Consider the following 21,064-nt stretch of genomic DNA (forward strand, 5'->3'; position numbering starts at 1 on the left):
ATGGTCATGATTACACTGCTGTTTGAGGAGCATGAAGTGTGCAAGATGGCTGACGCACTTTCCAAATTACAATATTGATTACATTTCAAAATGTACTTTGGCTGTTAGTGGTTTGGGGTTATGAGAGATGCTATATAAATGCAGGTAAATTTGGCAGCAATTCTGTCTGCAGCACGTTTCATCAGTCAGTAAGATGTATAATTAGGGAACTTTTTATGGTGGTGATTGAGGACTGAATGTTGGGAAGATTGACAGGAGTGCTATCTGCTTTTCAGAGGGTGCCATGGGGCATTAGATTCAGCCTCGTAAATGTAGACTCTGTAGTACAGATTATCTGCTTAAATTCCTACTGGGGTTAAAGTCATCACCATGTGACTTGAGAAAAGAACTGCTGCCAATTGAACCAAGCCAAGAGGGGACATTTTACCTCCTGCAATTTAACCTTTCATATGGCAGCTCTCCTAGTCTTGTATGATAGTCCTTTGAATGCCTTGCCCCTTTGCTACCTATCTGGCAGATTTCAGACCATTGAACAAAGGAAGTAGGAGCAGGAATTGGCTGGTGGTCCTCCACAAGAATTCCAAAGAACCACTGCCCTTGGACAGGAGAAATTCCTCCATCTCAGTTTTAAATGGGCGACTACTTATTTCTGAAACATTTCCTCACAAAGGGAAACGGCCTCTCAATGTCCAGCTTGTCAAACCCATTCAAAAGCTTGCATGTGTCAACAAGATTTCCTCATTTTTCCAAACTCCAATAGCATAGTCGCAACCTGCTCAACCTTTCTTCAGTCGTAAACTCTTTTATCTGAGGGATTGATCAAATGAACCTTTTTCTGCAGTCTCCAATCCAAATATATCGTTTCTTAATATGGAGACCAAAATTGATTCCAGGTGCCATCTCACCGTTGCTGTATAAATTTCTATCAAAATTTCCCTACCTTTTATACTCCATACCCCTTGTAATAAAAGCCAACGTTCTAGTAGCAGTGTTATCGGCAAACTTGGCGACTGTACATTGGGTTCCCTCATCCAAGTTGTAAATAGTTGAGACTCTAGCACTGACCCCTGCCAAATTGAAACTGACCTATTTTTCCCAATCCTGCTTGCGTCAGTTAACTACTCCCCTTTCCATGCTAATACATGACCACCATTCCTGTGTGCTGTTGCACAGTAATTTATTTATGTGGCACCTTACCGAATGCCTTCTAGAAATCCAGATGCACTGCATTTACTAGTCAAGACATTTTTTCCATCATCTAGGAACTTTGGATAGCTGGTCTAAGTTTGTCTTGAATTATCCTGTTTTGTGTATCTGCTGAACTAAGAGATGGACTTACTTAAGCAGTTACCATTATAGAATTATGTTTTATAATTAACTTCTAAATATACAGTCATTTTGTTGTATTTATAGCATACAACAACTACTTGACCTTGCATGGTCTTTATGAAAGTTTCATGTTACCACTCTGATTTTTAAAGGGTCCTGATTAATGAAACAGATGAAAATAAATGGCTGGATTTGAATAAAGCTTTATTAATTGCATGTCTTGACCAGTGCCTGAAGCCAACAATCCAAGCCAACAGAATAGTGCTTGTATAACATCTATATTGCATTAGGCTGGGATAGAAATTCTGAGAGTGCAGCTGCTGCTTAAACTTTTTGTTTTCTTTGGCCAAACTATAGGAGTCACTAATAAGCAGAAACAAGACCAAAATAATGTTTTGTAATGTAGTCTTTTCTTCTCTGGTTGAAACTCTTCCTAACTTTGTATTTTTTTTAACAGCAATATGGTGGTGGCACTGAAGGAGCTATCCATTCGTGGTGATTTCAGAACAACAGTAGAATATCTTATCCGATTGCTGGAAACTGAGAGCTTCCAGCAGAATAGCATTGACACTGGCTGGCTGGACCGGCTCATTGCAGAGAAAGTCCAGGTATTGTGGCTCAGCGAGTGACAGGACTTGTGCACTTGGTCAGGAGAAAAATTGGGGGTGAAATTCAACTTCAATGAGCTGTTAGTGGATTTTGTTTTATTCACCCTCGGTTGTACACTGTTTCTGATTTTCCTTTGAGAACTCGATGAGAAAAGGAAATTAGTGGAGGATTATGACAGGTGACACATCTATTATGTGGACATGCTGAAGTTAGATGCTACTATGGGAAGACTCCCATCTATTTTCCCAACAGGATTAATTGGTCTTAATCCTGAAGTTCAAGATTCTGAGAGGGATTCAGGATTGAAGTTGTCAGACATTCCTGATTTTAAAAAAAAATGTGTATGGTTTGTTTGCCTCCAGCTTCCTTCGGTAGTGAACAGATTTAGAAAGAAGTAAATGTACCATTTGGAATGAACCAGCACTAGAAATGCATAAAACACAGCTTGCTTCTGTTCCCTATTTCTAGTTCACCCTTTGAACAGCTAACCCTGGCTGAAACCCAGCCCAGTGGTGAGATGAAAAGAAATTAATTAGTAGTTCCTTTGCATTCACTCTCCCATCCTTGTCCCAGCCTCATGCCAGTATTCATTGCTTGTTCGTGGGAGAGTGAGGAATTGAATGAAGGCCAAAGATGATAGTGGTTATTATTTGTCTTGACAGTACAACTTTTTATGAAATAAGTGTACCTGATTCACTTTTCTTCCTTTGACCATTCATGCACCTAGGCAACACGCTTTTGCTCCCTCAGTTGGGCACTGGTCTGAAAATAGCTTCATCTGTTGCTTTCCATGACCATTTAAGTTACATCACAGATATCAGAGCAGAGAAACTGTTGGCCATTTGGACCAAAAACACAACTCGTGGTCCTTGCAGGTCCTTTCACACGTTAGCCTGTTAAACCATAAAGAAGTAGTTGAAAAGATGAGTGATTTTTTTTTTGGTCACGGTGATCAGGATTGTATAGGAAATTTTCAGATGCCTATGTAGTTGCTGCAACATCTTTCTTTCTTTATCCTCTTTCTTCCTTCTCCCCCCCCCCCCCCCCCCCCCCCCAGGCCGAGAGGCCGGATACCATGCTGGGAATTGTGTGTGGAGCTCTTCATGTTGCAGATAAATCCTTCAGGAACAGTGTGTCCAATTTTCTTCATTCGTTGGAAAGGTAAAGAGTTGAATTAAAATGTTTAACTATCTTACCTGAATCATGCTTTTTAATATCTTGATTTTGTATTCTCTTTTTCCCCTTATGCCACGAACCCTTTCCCTGAAATGATACCGATTGTCTGCCTGGTTGTTCTCCTGCAGGGGACAAGTCTTACCAGCTCATACTCTTCTGAACACAGTGGATGTGGAACTCATTTTTGAAGGGGTGAAATATGTGCTGAAGGTAAATTTCTAAATGTAGAATGTGCCTTTTTGTTTTTTGTCCTCTTTTTGGCATGCAGGAAAATGTGTGGCAGCATTCCTGTGTTCTAACCAAGAATTTGTGTAATTTTGCCTGGAACTTGAAACCTTGAAACTGTTTTGCCAAGCTGGAAGCTCATGGCCATGAGAGGAATGTGGGTTTTAAGGCCTTTCCATTCGTTGGTTGAAAGGGTGCTGTTTGCAGTTGGGCAGTTTCTAGTGGGTAATCTCGCTTTGTTATGCCAGTGTTCTAAGGTAGAGGAAAAGAAGGCAAACTGGAAACAAAGGGAGAAATAAAAACTGTTTGTATGTTGATTTTCCTGATGTTAATTGGATGTCCTGAAGTACTTTAATTTGTTAAAATGACTGCACTTGCAAAGAAGCAATTTTGGAGACGCTGATCTGTTTGCAAACAGTAATAAGCAATGTTCATATTATTTGGTAGATTGTGCTGAGCGAGGGATGAGCCTTGCTCTTCAAAACTGCACCATGTTTTGTTTTGTGCACTTTCATAGGGAAGGTAAAGCCTTCATTTAACACCTGAAAATTATTAATTGTGCTGCGCAATAAAACATTGGAAATAATCAGCAGGTCAGGCTGTGTCCGTAAGGAGGCAGGTTGATAACTTAAGATGCATAAAAAGGGGGGGAGAGGAGGAGAGAACTAAATAGGTGGTTTGTGCTCGGGTGGAAGGCGAGGAAAAATTTGCATCTTAGCATTAAATGGCTGTCCCTTTTTCCTGAGACCATGACCCCTTCTCTCAAGCTGCAAGGAATTACCTCACGCCATCTGCCCTGTTGACTTCTGTTAGAACCTTGCACGTCTCAATGAGATCTAGTTGCTTCACTAAACTCTAATGCTTAGCCCATTATAGTCGATAGCTCCTCATAGAATATCTTTTATTGCTGTGGTTGTTTTAAATTCTTTTAAATAGGGTAAAACAATTTTCCTTGATCACTCACAAAAATATCACTTGCACTGGCGACAAAGGTGTGGCTTTTCATAAAGGTTTCTGAGATTTCTGCTCGGCAGGGGGCAAATGCATATGAATGGGCAGTATCTGTTTGAAGCTGCTGGGCATCTTTATTTTTGATAAAGCATTACCCTGAGGATGTACAAAAGTTATTGACCGTGATATTTATCCTGTTCACAGGTTACGCGGCAGTCGCCAAATTGCTATGTAGTTATAATGAATGACTCATTTGTGGAGGTGGATGTTCATCGGCTGAGTGATGGTGGCTTGTTGCTGTCCTATGATGGCAGCAGCTACACATCTTACATGAAGGAGGAGGTGGACAGGTGAGGACTGGAGCTGCTTTTTGTACCTCTGCTACTTCAAATAAGTTTTCTTAGTGGATCTTTGTTAGAAAAGCACTTCAATCTTGGGACCTTTTATGCTGCAGGTATCGCGTTACAATTGGTAACAAGACTTGTGTGTTTGAAAAGGAAAATGACCCTTCACTGTTGCGTTCACCCTCAGCGGGAAAGCTGATCCAGTACACAGTGGAAGATGGTGGTCACGTTTTCACAGACCATTGCTTTGCCGAAATCGAGGTAAATCGCCAACAAAAACCGGCTTGGGAAAGAACATGAGCAAATCTGTGACAGCATGAGTGTGCAGTGTGTGAGACCGAGAGAGAAAATCAAACCGCAGACACTGGAAATCTGAAATAAAAACAGAAGATGCTGCAATCACTCACCAGATCAGGCAGCATCTGTGAGTGATTTGGATCAAAACGCTTCATTTGGACAGGCCAAGGGACACCCAGTTTGGACATCAGTATCACACACAGGTTTCTTCTGTGAATGATAAAGCCAGTGTTAATCTGATTTCTGTTTCTGATGGATGCCCCAGCATTAGTTTATTTTCAATTATTTTCCATGTAAGGATGACATTGTTTTAGAAGCTATTGAGTCAAAGGCATCTTGGTTCAAGCATTGTACTGAAGCATGAGTGAAATGTGCTGGTGTAGGAATTAGAGCCTTTTGACTTGGTCACAAAGACTGCCAGATCCATAAAGGCTGATGGAAGACTGGAGCCAAGAATGAAGGTGTGTGTTGATCTGTTCATAGGTATGATTCATTTCTTTTCTTGTGAAGGTGATGAAGATGGTGATGACACTGGCCGCTCAGGCATCTGGCTGTATTCATTATGTGAAGCGACCGGGAGCTGCCTTGGAACCAGGGTGTGTGATTGCCAAGCTGCAACTGGATGATCCAAGCAGAGTTCAGCAGGTTGGATGCAGTTCTGCTGTTAATGAGATTTGCCTGTCCCTAATGTCTTGATATTAATCCTATCTAAACCCTGTACCTTTTTCTGCTAGTTTTTTGAATAATCTAGTAACAAGAAAGGTACTCCATAATGGAAAATATAGTTGAGTCATTTGTGTTGAAGTGATAAATTAGTTAAGTATTAGCTTTAATGCTTTCTCATTAAAACATACATATAACCTATGTTTAGAAAAAACTGAATCTGAAATAAAGACAAAAATGCTGGAAACATTCAGCAGGTCAGCCACTATCAGTGGAAATGTTTCAGGATGAAGATCCTTTGTCAGAACTGGGCAAGAGAAAAAAAACTTTTTTTTTCTTTTTCCAGTTCTGAAGAAGGTTCTTCAACCTGAAACGTTAGCTCTGCTTCTCTTTCCACAGGTAGTGCCCGACCTACTGAGTGTTTCTAGCATTTTCTGTTTTTTATTTCTGTAACCTCTTTAAAAATGGCTGACTTCACATAGCATTTCACAAATGCAGACTTGGTGAACTTCTGATCTTTTGACAAATGTTAGTGTACAGCATTTAAGTCACACATTTGCAAGCATAATGAAAGATTTAAACAATAATGTAGCAGCCTAGTCAGTCTCGTGTGCCATTGTACTGGTTCAGCTTGCTGGGATGTCTATTTTGACCAGACTCAGCAGGGTTCAGCCTTTAAACCAGGAGTTTGTCTGCAAATTTTGAAACAAATCATCAGGAGAAAGTATGTACCTGACTCATTTCAACAATAGAACTTCAAATATTCAGAATAACCTAATTTAGACAGAGCCATTTGGAATATTGAAATTCCAATTGAATTTTAAGATTCCTAATTGTCCTCTTTTGTCCACCTGCACCTACTTAAATCTGATGATAATTGTGAACAAACTGAGCAGAAATGAATTTGGATGCTGTGCAGAAAGTGTATACCATGCCTAATAGTTTTCAGTTGATTCAGTGTGATGTGTGACTAGATATATGTAATGACTTAAGAGAAATTACAAGGATATCATTTCTTCTAAGATCCTGAGGGATGATTTTAAATTTGAGCAATGCAAATGCATGCAATAATGTCTGGGCATGAGTTGGCATTGATACTGTGTAATCTGAGTGCATTCAGATAGTGGCTGTTGGTGAATTGTTCCCAATATGCCATGATGCTGAAATTGATATGTAAACACAGGCTGAGGTCGGTCATCTCCCAAATGGAGCAAGAGCAAAGGTTGCAAAGTTGCTGCAAATCTAAAGGTGCAGTGTAAAGGCAGATTTTGCAGCTTAGTTCTGAAAGCTTAGAAGGGCAAGTGGGTGACTGATATTGCCAGCAAAGATGGATAGAAAAAGATCTGATGTAGTTTGAGATATTTCAAATTGTCAATCTTTCCATATACCCATGGAATAATATCAGACTTTAAAAAAAACCCATAAAATTAACTGCATATGTTGTGGCATCGTCATGAATGTATGGCAACCCCAGTGGCTTGGATTTTGGAGTACACAGAGGTGGAATGCTTCTTGCTATTCACTTCGCAGATGGCCACCCACAGACACTTAGAGTATCTTTAAAGAGAGACTGTGTGTCATCCTTTCTGATCGAAATGATGCAATTGAGGGACAGCACAAGTAACAGCAAGACTCTGTAATCAAATTGAATAATCTTCACTGACCTGGGCAGCATCTAAACCAGGAAGTATTAATTAGATTTAAATCCTCTTTGGAAAGCAAAATAAAGTGGTAGGTGGGGGTGGCGGTGGAAATAATGATTAAATTGAGAAAGAACAAAATTATTCAGATGCATGTTAAAAGTAAAACTTGTTAAGATTTTTTTAAAATATTAAATTCCAAGGGAAACAAATTTTCAGTGCCTGAGAGTTCTTGGCATTAATTAGTTTATCTTGCCAATAAAGATTCACTTGCACCCAAATGTGTCACCACTGATTTTTTTTTGCATTTTGAGTAATCAGGAAGCAGACTCTGGAAGGTTGCTGTCAGAATTACTTCATTATTGGACACTTTTGGTTTTTGCCATTCCTTGCAAAATACTATTGTGTTTGAAACCTGGGTTTTGAACAATAAGTTTTCAAAGGACCAGAATAAAGTTAGGAGTGATGTAGTTTGTCCATTTAATGTAGAGTGAATGCACTGCTAGTAAGTGTAGTATTTGCCTGAAAATTAGTGAATTGATTCCTGGCTGTATAATGACCTCTGGAAAGTATCAGCAGTTTACAGCAGACAGCATTTGCTGCCACCAAGTGGTAGGGTACTGCTTTGCACCTGAAGATCCCTTTGCAGGAAGTTCCTAATCCCACTTGATCTGCATTTTGATGATGAAGAGCCACAGGCACAGGGATGTAGACAAAGTCAGCTGGAACGACTTAACCTACATCCAGACAATTAGTCATGATTATCGTGCAGTTCTCCTGACTGAAGATAATCATGTAAATTCTGAACAAGGGCAGCATTACATTTCATTGAGATTCCCTTTGCTGTCAAATTTGTGCTCACTGTCGATCCCACGTGGAAAGTGGTCAGTTGCATAACATGGCAATGTAAAGCAGTGGAAGAGCAACTTGGAGAGAATTGATACATGCAGGAAGACAAATATTTGGTTTGTTGATTTAAAACCTTTTCTACTTAGGAGTTTATTATAGCCAAGTCCTAAAATATTGACTTAAGTAAGTCATTATAACTCATAGCAACGTACTTTGTAAGTAGGCAAAGTTTCAGTTTCCTGATAGCCTATGTTTCAAAGTCAGCTTAATCTGTTGGAGTTGCATTTATACAATGTGTGGTATAATATGTATTCTTGAAATACTTGTATGGTGTTTTTATGCTTAATTCCAGGCAGAGTTATTCACACAACCTCTGCCTAGGCTCCAGAGCTTGGCTCTTCGAGGAGAAAAGCTTCACCGCATCTTCCATTATGTCCTGGATAATCTGGGGAATATCATGAATGGCTTCTGCCTGCCCGAGTCCTATTTTGATGTCAAGGTACTGTCGCAGAATGATGTGCAGAGAGAGATTTGGGAAATCTGGAGGAACAAACCATAATGTGTATTGTTTTCTAAGAGGAAGCTCCCTCTGCTATCCGTAATTAGGTTAATAGCTTTTGTTTTGATGTAAAATTGTGGTCTTAGTGCTAGATATGCATCTGTTTATTCAGGAAGTGAATGAAGAACAAAAGGCGGGGAGGTTTTCTAACACTATACGGACTACTGTTGTTTTGTCTGTTTGATTTGGCTGGTAAATACTTAACAATTTGAAATCAAAGTGAAGAAAATACATTAAATAAAAGGGAGAAGATTGTAGTAAGAAATACATTGAATCAGATTGAAATTGATTTGCTGTGCTGTGCTTTGTCTAACTGAGTTTCCAATAATAATGGATTGGAGGGACAAGTAGAACAACAATCCTGCACAGTCAGGATGTCTTAAGCATCACAATTTACAATGCATTTCCCAACCCCCAACCACTGGCAATGTTTGACTTTTTAACAAGTTTGCTCTCCTATCTTCACACCTGCAAAGGATGCTCATGTTTTGCCTAGTGAAGTGATGCAAAACAAAATTCTGGCTCTGTGCACATGGGTGTGGCCAAGGGTGCGGTAGCATAGTGATTATACTTCTGGATATGTATCAATAATTTGTCTGGAGACATGGAGAAGTTTGAATTGCTATATTGCAGCCAAAGATTAAATTCAAGCACTTGTTACAATTCTGGAATGAAAGGCAAATATATGTACCAATGACCATGAAACTATTTAATTGTCATAAAAGCACCACAGGTTTGCTAATGTTATTTGAGGAAGGACATCTACTGTCCTTGCCTGGCCTTGTCAGGATGTGACTCCAGAACCATGACAGTGCAGTTGATTCTTTACTATTCTATGAGTAGGGACCAACAAGCTTACTCACTTTAGGAGCAGTTAGGGATGGGTAAGAAATGATGACCTAGCATAGACTCCCATGTCCTACGAATGTGTAACTTAAACTAAAGCAGGGTTTTGGAATGTCAGTGGTATCATAGATACGCCCAGTTCACACTTCATGCTACATGTACATATGACAATTTTCTAGCAAGCATCAGTTACGATTTATTAGTAGTAGTAAGAAAAATGTTTTATTTTCTCCTCTGCCTTTCTCCATCCCAATAAATTAGATCTATTCTGTTGTCCCTGTTCTTGGTCATTTGAAAGCAGCTGACTTGTAATCAGAATTGAACCTGGAAGCTTGGTTTGTTTTATGGAGTGTGACATCATGTGAAGTAGTTAATTAAGGCAAGGAAGAGATTCAAAGTCTCATGCAGGAGGAGATTGTATGATTTTTTTTCTTCTGTTGTAGGTGAAAGACTGGGTGGAAAGATTAATGCAAACTCTGAGGGACCCCTCCCTCCCACTCCTGGAGCTGCAGGATATCATGACCAGTGTTGCTGGAAGAATCCCGCAAGCAGTGGAGAAGGCTATCAAAAAAGAGATGGCCCAGTATGCAAGCAATATCACTTCTGTGCTCTGCCAGTTCCCCAGCCAACAGGTACTTTCAGAGGCTTTCAGAAAGAATAAAATTCGGTCTGCCCTTTAGAATGTTTCTAGCTGGATTAGACTCCATCTCAAAAAAAACATTCAATATAGCTCAAGAGTGAGTTTGTTTAATTTAGATTCACAAAAACAAATTGAAATCTTTTCTCCAGATAGGAATCGTGTATGGTCAAATGGATTTGGGTGTCTAGAGGTACAAATCACTTTGGCGGTGGGGGGGGTGGGCGCGGGGTAGGGGAGGGGGTAGAGGAGGAGAAAATGCACAGCTACCAGAAATAATTAAAAAGCTAATGCAATGCTGATCTTTATCTCAAGGATTCTGGAATACCAAGGGGAGGAAACTTGGGTTTTAGTCAGACAGATCCCACAGCACTCCAGGTGTTTTGGGCATTGCATGTACAGAAGGATGTATTGGCCTTGGAATTGATGGGTGCAGAATAGTAACTGGAGTTAAGGAGTCAAACTAAAGTGGGATTGCATATACTTGTATTGCTTTGAACATACAAGATTTGGGGGGGGGGGGGGGTGTGCCAGGGTGTTGGGGATGAATGTAACTGGAGCAATTAAAATGGTAACAGTGGTGCAGTTGCAGTAAAGCTATTTTCTCTGATGGGGAAAGTCCAGACTGAGGCTACAATTTTCAAACTAGAGCGAAGCCTTTCAGGAGTGAAATCAGAAAGCATTTTGTGCTCAGGCTGGAGAAATCTGCAATCCTTTCCCTATGAGGCTATGGATATTAGAGTCAATTGAAATTTTAAGACTAGATTTTATTTACTTGAGGTTATCCAAAGATGTGGATTAAAGGTGAATAAATGGATTTGAACTGCATATTAGTCCTCGTCTAATCAAGTTACAGAATAGGCTCGAGGGGTTGAACATCTGATGCATTCCTACACCAAACCTAATGCCTCCTTTTAGAGTGAGTGCACCTTTAGGATGTATTGATGGGGGCTGATGGTGAAGAGGCCACGTTAAGGGACCCTTCCTGTCATTTTGTCATAATGTCTTGCTGCGGAGTGTTTTGTTTTAAGAGATCTGCAGCTGTAATTCACCATGCAGAGCTGTGAGCCCTGTTTCCAAAATTAGTACCCCTTGTCTTTCTGTTGGTGGACAATAAATGGAGAGGGAAGTTCCCCAACTCTAGGCCCTCGTGGTGCAGGATCCTGTTGAATGTCCCTCACGTGTACTCCATGTAGTTCTGAATGACTGTGTCTTAATGGAGTTGTCTCAGCATGTGTTGCTGTGCATTGTTTCACAAGGTTAAGGGTTCACAAATTAGTTTCTGTAATTCTCTGTGACCAAGTTAGATCTAAATATCAATAGAAAACATGACTCGTCTGTTCATCTCAAGAATGATGATGGTAGGTACCTGACGTGAGGTTACATCCCCTGGTTTCCAGCTGGAGATAATTTAAAGCATCCCTGAAAATTCTAATATTATTTAGATATTGGATGTGCTAGCTTTGCTGATTGAAGATAAAATTTGTATTCTTTTCAGATTGCCAATATTCTGGACAGTCATGCTGCAACACTAAATAGGAAATCAGAGCGGGAAGTTTTCTTCATGAATACACAGAGCATTGTTCAGCTGGTGCAGAGGTTAGTAATACATTATTCAGCTGGTACAGAGGTTAGAGGTTTGTTGGGGGTGACCAGATTAATCCAGAGCTTTCATCAAGTGCTGTGGTCTGCCTCTGCCTTCTCAAAGGCACATTTGTGATGAGTGCATTCAGTGTTACCGGATCAGGACTTGGGCATCTGCACTGGAATAGCAGTGACACAGGAACATGTGACTTCGGGAGTCACATTTATACTGCTCCATGTACCATTGGTAATCCCAGTGTTATGGAGGGATGTTATGCACCCCCAATGCCCCCCCCCCCCCATGCTGATTATTGGAAACGGCTGTGAATGTGCATTCAACAGATTTGACCACATTGTTCCTCCGTAGTTGGGGGAAAGAAAAGCTAAAGTTCATTTTCCAGGTCATCACTCTAGGACACGTCAAAGGACAATACAACTTGAACCATGGATGTGATATATTTTTTGTTTCTTCTATCCTCCCCATTTGACAGACAGGAAAATGGAGGAGATTTTGCTTTCAGCTTCCAGGGATAATTGAAGAGAAGGCAATAAAAGACGGTGCCTTTTTAAAAAAACAATAGCCTAGGTCTTGTAGTACTGATGGCAGAGCAGCATTCTGCTGTCACTGAAACCAACTGGAACTTGAGGATTTCCTCGTGTAGTTCTGTAAAGTTAATCCTGAAGTTTATTTTCAATCCCCTTGCACCAAACATGGAAAGAGTGAAGTCAATTGGCTAAAAAATGTCTATTTTTTGATTGAAACGTTCTAATTGTAAAATAAGCTGAATTCTTTTGCACAAGACCTAAGTGAGTTCTTAATGGTACACCAAGCCATTATTACAGTCTAGCAAACATTCTGGTCCTCCAGATAACTGACTTTGTTCATGTTAATTGTAATTCCTTCATAAATATTTCAAAATATAATTTGTTTTGCTTTTTTTTTAAATGCTTATGATATCTTAGCTTCTGCTATCATGTGTTCCAGTTCATATTATTGGCTGAAAAGTGTCCTTTTTCATTTTTGATTCATTGTCTCTGAAAACTTTCCATTGTGACTGGGTACTCAGCTAACTTCGTGCCATTGTGATTGCTGGATGCTGGGGATTGATATCAAATGATGTTTGCAAATACGGTGACCAAGTCGCACTTCATCTGTTGAAATCAGTAGTGAATGCTGTTTCTTCAGTGCTGTCTGCAATATCTAGGCCAACATATTCATGCCCATTTCCTGACCATATATTTCTGAAATCCTGCTCCATGATATTCCACTGGGGAGTATTTAGTAATCTGGGGTGGTTCTACCCACATTGTGCATCAACCTATTACTTGGATCTGGGAGTGGAAGGGTAGATATGAATAATTTCTGATATTTTCTTGCAGCAAACTGTGGTCAATTAGAGTTTCCAAAATTCATTAGTACTAAAGGCAGCTTGCATAATTCTGACCTGTCTTCAATGGTCATGAAATCAAAAGAAATGTTAAGCTAAACCTTCTCTCTGGGTTCAAGAATGCAATGAATCTTTTTCACATTGTTTTGTGATATTACTTATCTATTCAAATTCTGATGAGTTTAGTAATTCTGCTTGGCTTGTGTATCTGTATTGCATACATCTCCTTGCCATGTCTTTGTTCGTATGTGCTGGTGACTTTCAAATGTGTCTAATAATATAACAATTTGCATCTTTATATGAAGGCATTAGAATATTAAACGAATGAAAATGCTTAACCTTTGGTTCTAATACCAAGTTTCTGTATTTAAAATTTATGTATTCATACATTTAAAAAAAAAAGTGAGTCAGCCTACATGTTAATAGGTTGATTATTGCAGGAATGCTACTGAATAAAAACTGTCATTTAAAGCATTTTTTTTAGGATGGCTTGAAATCACTTGCTGGTTTCGAAATGGTCATTGAATTAATTGTGGGACCAACATGAGATATCTGAAGAAGATGTGTATGGCCATCTTCTTTAAATTTCTTAAGCTAGCCAAAGTTTTTTCATCTTTTCCAATGGTTAATGGCATGTACATTAATTATTGTATGTCACTTCAACAAAAGATATGTTCTCAAGTTCTTATGGCATTCTGCCAATTTGTCTGAATAATTCCTCTGTTGTATATTCCTTTTACTATTGCTTGATGTTGCTGTCTGGGGAAAAAATTATTGGGTAGACGGGCAACTCTAAAGAAGATCTTGATTCCAAAGGGCATCAGTTCATTGAGCATTTCATCCTAAGGTGGGTCATGCAAATGACATGCCTCAAAATGTAAAGATCACAGATACTTAAGATCAGTTGTGCAAAAAAAACCTTTAGTTTTTAAATCATGGATCATTAGTAGGCCGACTGGCTCATCCAGTGAACCAGCTTAAACCATTGGCTGCCTGTTTGGTTGAAATGCAGTGTTCATGCTGTTTGAGCATTTGTGCATTCATGGTAACCCTTCAAAACTATTGTGCTGTTTTTTGAATGTAACCATCCTATTCCAATAATAATTAAGACATAAAGGACGTATGGACAAATGAATGACTTTGCAGGAAATTCAAGTAAATAATTTGTTGATATAACATTGCCAGAACCATGATTACAAATAATTTTGTAGAAGCAATGGAAGAATACTAAGCACACAATTTTTAAACAAGAGGTTTTGTTTTATATAATCAATGGCAATAGAGCTGTGCTTTTGCTCATGTCCTCAACAAAAAACCTCAACGTTACATTTGATGTGTTAAGCTGAACTTCTCTACTTTCAGATATCGGAGTGGAATTCGGGGTCACATGAAAGCTGTTGTCATGGATCTTCTTCGACAGTATTTGAAGGTGGAGATAGAATTCCAGCAAGGTTTGTCTAATTAACTCAGAATACTCAGAAGCATAGACATAGGGGTGCACATCTTCTAAATTTGTGCATCTTCTCTGTGAGTGCTCTTCTTTGTAAACTTTCTTTACTCTATGGTGTCTCCATTGACTTCGCAGAATCACAGGATAGTTACAGTATGGAAGGCCATTAGACTCCATGCAAGCAATCCAGCTAGTCCCATTTCCCCACCCAGTTTCATAGCCCTGCAAATTCTCTCCTTTCAGCTATTTATCCAACTTCCTTTTGAATGCTACAATTGGTGAAGATTGTTAGTAAGACACTTATTTACTGCAGCTGCCTCCAGAAGTAAATGTCATTTTGCCATTGATCAGCCCCATCACTCCTCTTGTGGCCCTTTCCTGCTCTGGCTCACCAGACTCCGTGAGTTTTGACAGTGCATTTTGTCCTTCAAATTCATCCTTGATAAAGAACTACAATTTATAAACTGTCCTTTTCTTTAGCGAGTTATTTTTGTATTTAACAACCTGATGAGTGATGTCAGGATCGAGAGGTTGAACGTGCAAGTTTCTTCTGACATTCCTGTGTTGAGGTATTGTGGGGACAGATGTCAATTAAAACTGTTTCTTGACTGTTTGAGTAATATTCCATGTAAGATCTCAGAATCCAGCAGTGAATTTCCATTCCCACAGCATTCTTCTGGTCCCTCTATATGATACATCCCATCTGCTTCTATATTCTCAGCAGCTTTGGACTGCAATCAGTGGTTGAGAACTCCCCAAATTTAATCAGACATTGTAGAGTCAGTTGAGAGGCTATCTTGAGGACCAGCTTCTGTGATGGATTTGAACCCCAGATCCTGCACTTAGTCCATTTCAGACATAAACCAGCCAGTGCTTCAGGAATGGATCATTGTGGCCAGAGTACTGTGGTATCAGTTGACCTTCTTTGCAGTGTTTAGTAGTGGTCGTGAAAATTATATTCACATGAAGGGTTTAATTCTAGCTATCGAGAGGAGATTTAGAGATATCTCATCTATTAAGGGTGAGTTTGTACCATTTTAGAAGTATATTCAAAAAATCTCATACTGTAATAATAGGGTTTCCACTCTGCTTGGTAAATTAAATGTTATTATTTGTACATAGAAAAATTTGAAATGTTCTGAATTGTATTCTTGCCTTGAACATAGTGTAAGTGAACATAATTCATAGTGACCATAATTCATTTGGTGAATATTTGGACTACAATTGATTTGCCACAAGATGGCAATAGTGTATTATTTGGTAATGCTTAGAAACTGTCCTGATTATAAAGGGATGACTTGGATATATTCTTTCTCTGCAGTAACAGGAATATTAATTGTACACTTAACACAATATGCATGCCCCTTGTATGCTGCAGTAAATGTGCATTTAAAATTTCACAATTACCCAGCTTTGATTCCTGTCCTCTTAATTAGCTCACTGCAGCCAGGTCAGTGGTACAGTGCTCCACTGCAGCTCCAGCAAGGATAGAGTCTCCACTCCTGGTTGCCGTGGAAGAGGAATAGCTAGAGTGGACAGCCAGCGCCTCTTTCCCAGGGCACCAATGCTCAATACAAGAGGACATGGCTTTAAGGTAATGGGTGGGAAGTTCAAGGGAGATATCAGAGGAAGGTTTTTTACCCAGGGAGTGATTGGGCATGGAATGCGCTGCCTGAGGCAGTGGTGGAGGCAGTACATTGGTCAAATTCAAGAGATTACTGGGGTAAGCGTATGGAGGAATTTAAAATAGAGGGATATGTGGGAGGAAGGGGTTAGATAGTCCTTAGGCGCGGTTTAAAGGTCGGCACAACATTGTGGGCCGAAGGGCCTGTATTGTGCTGTACTGTTCCATGTTCTAGGAATGACCCCCACTGGATGTACAAACACATTGACGTCAGATAAGGATAGGATTGAGCTGAACTGTGATTTCTATAGGGGTTGGGGAATAGACTATCTTTAACATTCCCATAGTGAATTGGCAGTGGCTGCATACTGTCCTTGGATTTGCACTGCAATTTGACCACTGACATTTTCAGGTGAGGAGGGAACATATTTAAGAAGACCAAATAATAATGGAGAAAATTCTATTTATGTTTTGATTGTTGTAAACAACTGCTGGAATTAGAGTTTTGGGGCTTTTTGGTAGCTGCCTACCTGTCTCTAATCTCAATATGTTTTCTATAATCTATGGATGTAGTTGTACACAATTTAAAAGTAAGTGTGGTCCCATTGTCTACGTTGCCTAATGAAGGTGCTGTCTGGAATACTGTTCACTTTTGAGCATCTCATTTAGGATGTAGTCACTTTGAAGAGGGATGATGACAGGTTCGCTAGGCTTAAGTTATGAGGAAAGATTGCTTAAATTTGGATTATATTCTATTGAATTTGAAAGGGTTGAGGGGCTTTTTAAAAGCATTCAGTGTGGGTAAACACTACACTGCAGAGAAAAGGGCATAAGGTTATAAAGAAGCCTCCTGGGGATAAAACTGGGAAAAATTTTTCACATTGAGGCTTGTGCGATGTGTTTAAGGGAATTAAGGAACATGGATCCAGGTTGACTACATGGACTTCAGGACAGATCTGTCGTCATCATCATTGAATGTAGAACAGACTTGACGGGTGGAATGATCTACCCTGTTCCTATACATTTTGTGTCAAAATAATAAAATTTCTCCCTCCACCTCCACACCCCCCCCCCCCACCCCCCCCCCCCCCCCCCCCCCCCCCCCCCCCCCCCCGACTATAGTTTGTCTGTTTTAGGTTTGGTGAGATTTTATGGCTGGTAGGATCATAGTCCATGGTATAGTGTTGTGGCCCTGTGTATGATGAAATCAAGGTGAGACCGGCCAAGTTGCCATCAGCATGTGGAGTTGAGATCTTTGTTCCTTGGGAACAAAAAAATCAATGCACATTGTGCTTCTAAGTTAAAGCCATGATCACCAAAGTTCACTTGATGTGCAGTCTTGCCTTCAGTTTTTTTTCATTAACGAGTAGACTTCAAATAAATTCCGAAGTCAAAATCCCACCTCCATTTACACACAAGGTCATTTCAAGTGATTGGTACTAGAGTGATAGAGATGTGTCTTTTGGGTCTATCTGATTCCAGTGACTTTCTAAATTCAAGGCAATGTGGTGTGGCAGTGGGTTCCTCATGATTCAGCTTCCTTCTCTCCAGCTATGTCTTTCTCCTATATCCTCCTTTTTACCACTTTCCTGAATGAGATTTATCAGTTCAATATAGCTCTGTAGTTGACAGCATAGTGGGAAAGAGTCAAAATGTTCATTTGGAAGGAATTGTATGTTCTGACCAAGACTTGGCATGAGGAGGTGCATAAATGTGGATGATGCCACAAAGTTTATATGTAGACATCTGCTTCTTCCTGGAAGTTCTTGGAGTAATAAAGAAATCAGACTTTACAGGCATTAAGAAGTGCTGACCTAAAAAAAAGTAGGGATTGGTGGTGAAGCCCCTTCTATTTAAATCTCCATAATTTATTCAGGAACATAATACGGTTTAATTAGATTTGATAACTAAATTGGAGGGACAGGCTGTGGAATCTGCTGAGACAGCTCAGGAACTGCAGTAGGTCTTAGGAAAAAAAGTTGCAGGTCAGCAGGACTGTGAATCAGTATGGATACAAGTGCAAATGTTGCATATTAGAAGAAAGCCTGAAAGGCATTGGCAGTGGTCACTGTTGAATTTAAGAGGAGAAGCCTGAAGTCCTCCTAGAATAATTCTGAATTTGGCAGGTATTGCAGAATAACTGTCGGTCAAAGAGAGGAGGAAATAATTTTGAGTGTATTGAGCCGTATTGCTAAATCAGACATCACAAGCCCAAGGTTAACAATGTGAAGTTGTGTATAATGTACCTGAACACTGAGTTCTGGTCTGGACACAAGCATCGGGGAAATGACTGAGCTGCAGAAGTGGTGCAGAGAGAACTCGTGTGGTGAGGAAAATCTATCAACTTTTGACTTTTTATTTGTAATAGGAGTGTCATAACCTGTGGCTCAAATGTTCAAAGTAGTTCTATCAATATGGTTCTATTTAGATCAGGGATGTGCTCAATGACTCATTTACCTCAGGAATGTATGTAAGTGGTTCAGCAGTAAATCTAAACCTTTCACCTCTTGCATTAAAAATACTAAATGTGCTGGATGCAGTGGGATGCTGCGTGACCCGCTGAGTTCCTCCAGTATATTGTTGCTCCAAATTCCAGCATCTGCAGTCTCTTGTGTTACCAAATGTGCTGTGGCATGCCCACTATCAACTGTAAACTAGAGGTTGGTTGAAATTGTTTGTGGGGTCATAGTTGTGTTTCCATTGCAGTAGTACAAAAATGCAATAATATTTGCAAGTTCCATCTATGATGCACTTCAAGGGACACTGAGTGGTGAGCTGTCATCAGGATCAGGAAATACATCTACGTTCAATGCTCTCTTTGTATCTTGCTGCCAGGCCATTGTGCTTTTTATGTCATTTTGACTGCGTCTTCGGCCCTCTCTGTATAAGTGTAAAAAAATTATTCCACAATTAGCAAGATCTGCAAAAAAAAAATCACCTCTCAAACCAGGATTTCAGGCAGCTCATTGTCATTCAGGCTGTGTTTTGAGGGTATGTGGTGTAGATCTCAATTGCAGTCTACCAGTTGTATGAGACAGATTTGATGTTTCATTAGTTAGATCATTTGAGTGATGTTAAGATTACTATAGCATCCAAGCAACTGAACAGATATCTACGTTGCAAAAATCCTATATTTCAGCAATAGTACTTGCAGAAAAAAGGCTGCTGCAGAGTATATCTGCTCAGCATCCTATTGATACTTGTTTAATGCTGAATTTGTTCTTTAGCCTTTGAAAAATTTGAGGCTGCGACAGGAGTTATGCAAGGGCAAACTTTGTCTTTGCTTTATAAAAGCACAAAAAGTGCTGGATCTTCCATTTGACAAAATATTGCCACTGGATCTGATTTTTTTTTTTGTTCTGAGAAGTTCACATTTGTGGTTTGTTTGTTTCTTCAGTTTTGGTCTAAAGGTGGGTAAATCTTGCTTGCTTTCATAGTTTGCCAAAAACTCTTTGGTGTATACCCAAGAGTGATGTTTTTTGCACTTAATCATTGACAGATTGCCCAGCCATGAAGAGCAACATAGCCTGGACTGACCAAATGTTGTCTACTCATTTGAGAAAAACAAAATCATGCAATAGATTATCCACTTCTGAGACCAGTTGTGTTCTCTCAGTGCCATGAGTGAGATTACTTAGCCCTGAGACTATGTACAGACTAAGCATTGGCTATGAGCATTTCTAGTCTTTTTAACTCGATAATTGTATTTTATGTAAGGTGTCTTTATATACCAATCTGAGACTCTAAGCATGTCATTGAAAGAATCAAATAACTAATAGTGCAGTCATTCATGATTTCTCAACATCATGGATGCCTACCTGTTATGAGGTCAAGTAAGAGCGAAGGACTTTGTTATCCTGAAAAGGTAGGAAATGGTCCATTCATTTTGCTGGAATTTTCCTTTCATCTCGGTGGAAAATGGGTCCTGCTCCAGCCATATATTTATGAGACTGGATTTCATATTTGGTTCAGTTCACTCAAGGATCTGCATTTGCACAAAGCACCTACCCTTATATCCAGCTCCTGAACTCAGAGCGCAGAACACAGAATTATTATATTGCAGATGCTAAGTGTTGATAACTTCAACCACTTCTTAGTTTAAGTGCCTAGATTTTGGCTGCAATCCAAGTCTCAAATGATGAGGGTTACCAATAAGGTAAATGAAAATATTTGAATTGGGGAGATGGGGGGGGGGGGGGTTGGAAAACACATTTTTGAATCTGGAATTTGGGATATTAGGAGCCTTACCCTTAAAATAGATGTCAACTCCTATTGTGTTGAATGTATTCTACTCTCGAAAGTTGAACTTTTTTTTTCTTTTTGAACACTTGCTTCGGTGAAAATATAGAAATTTAAAGTTGTGAGACCATCCAGGGGAGGGAGCTAATTCTCCAGATCATGAAGAGTTTGTTATCCAGTTATCTTGTTTGAAATATAAAAGTATTGGGAGGCATGTTGGAGTATGAGATTAGTCTGAGTATCCACATGGAGAAAACACTTGATGGTCCAAACAGTCATTTCTGTCTGAGAATCATTCCAGTTTCATAAGTGTTGGAACTAAACTATTGTGGAGCGCCATAATTTGATGGCAGTGATCTTGATTTAACTTATGTCCAGTTATTCAACTCTTATGAGGTTCCTGCAGTTTAATCTGTTGGTTTATTGGTTGGCCAGCTATTCACCTATGGTTAATGGTGGAGGTCTTATCAGCTGAAACCTTCAATGAACTGTAACTAAGATATTTATTTTCAGAAAACATCAATTCCCTTGAACTTCCACCCTTAGTTAGAGAGCTATTGACTATTTGACTGTTTTTCCAAAGCTTGCTATCAGTGAGATATGTGGATGTGTTTCCTGGCTACGCATGTGATTAAACAAGTCTGCTTGAAAAAC

At 39.6% G+C, this 21,064-nt stretch overlaps 1 protein-coding gene across 1 annotated transcript in view; it reads left to right on the forward strand.

The window, feature by feature from the left end:
* Positions 1–21,064, forward strand: part of acaca (acetyl-CoA carboxylase alpha) — a 237,926-nt gene that overhangs the window by 41,522 nt on the left and 175,340 nt on the right. The window contains 10 exon segments of the mRNA XM_052035876.1: positions 1,787–1,937; positions 2,996–3,099; positions 3,243–3,324; positions 4,495–4,640; positions 4,745–4,895; positions 5,442–5,576; positions 8,436–8,582; positions 9,932–10,120; positions 11,624–11,724; positions 14,460–14,548. Of these exon segments, the coding sequence (XP_051891836.1) occupies positions 1,787–1,937; positions 2,996–3,099; positions 3,243–3,324; positions 4,495–4,640; positions 4,745–4,895; positions 5,442–5,576; positions 8,436–8,582; positions 9,932–10,120; positions 11,624–11,724; positions 14,460–14,548 (1,295 nt within the window).

Source organism: Pristis pectinata, chromosome 21 (genome assembly GCF_009764475.1).
Source record: "Pristis pectinata isolate sPriPec2 chromosome 21, sPriPec2.1.pri, whole genome shotgun sequence".
Classification (NCBI taxonomy): Eukaryota; Metazoa; Chordata; class Chondrichthyes; order Rhinopristiformes; family Pristidae; genus Pristis; species Pristis pectinata.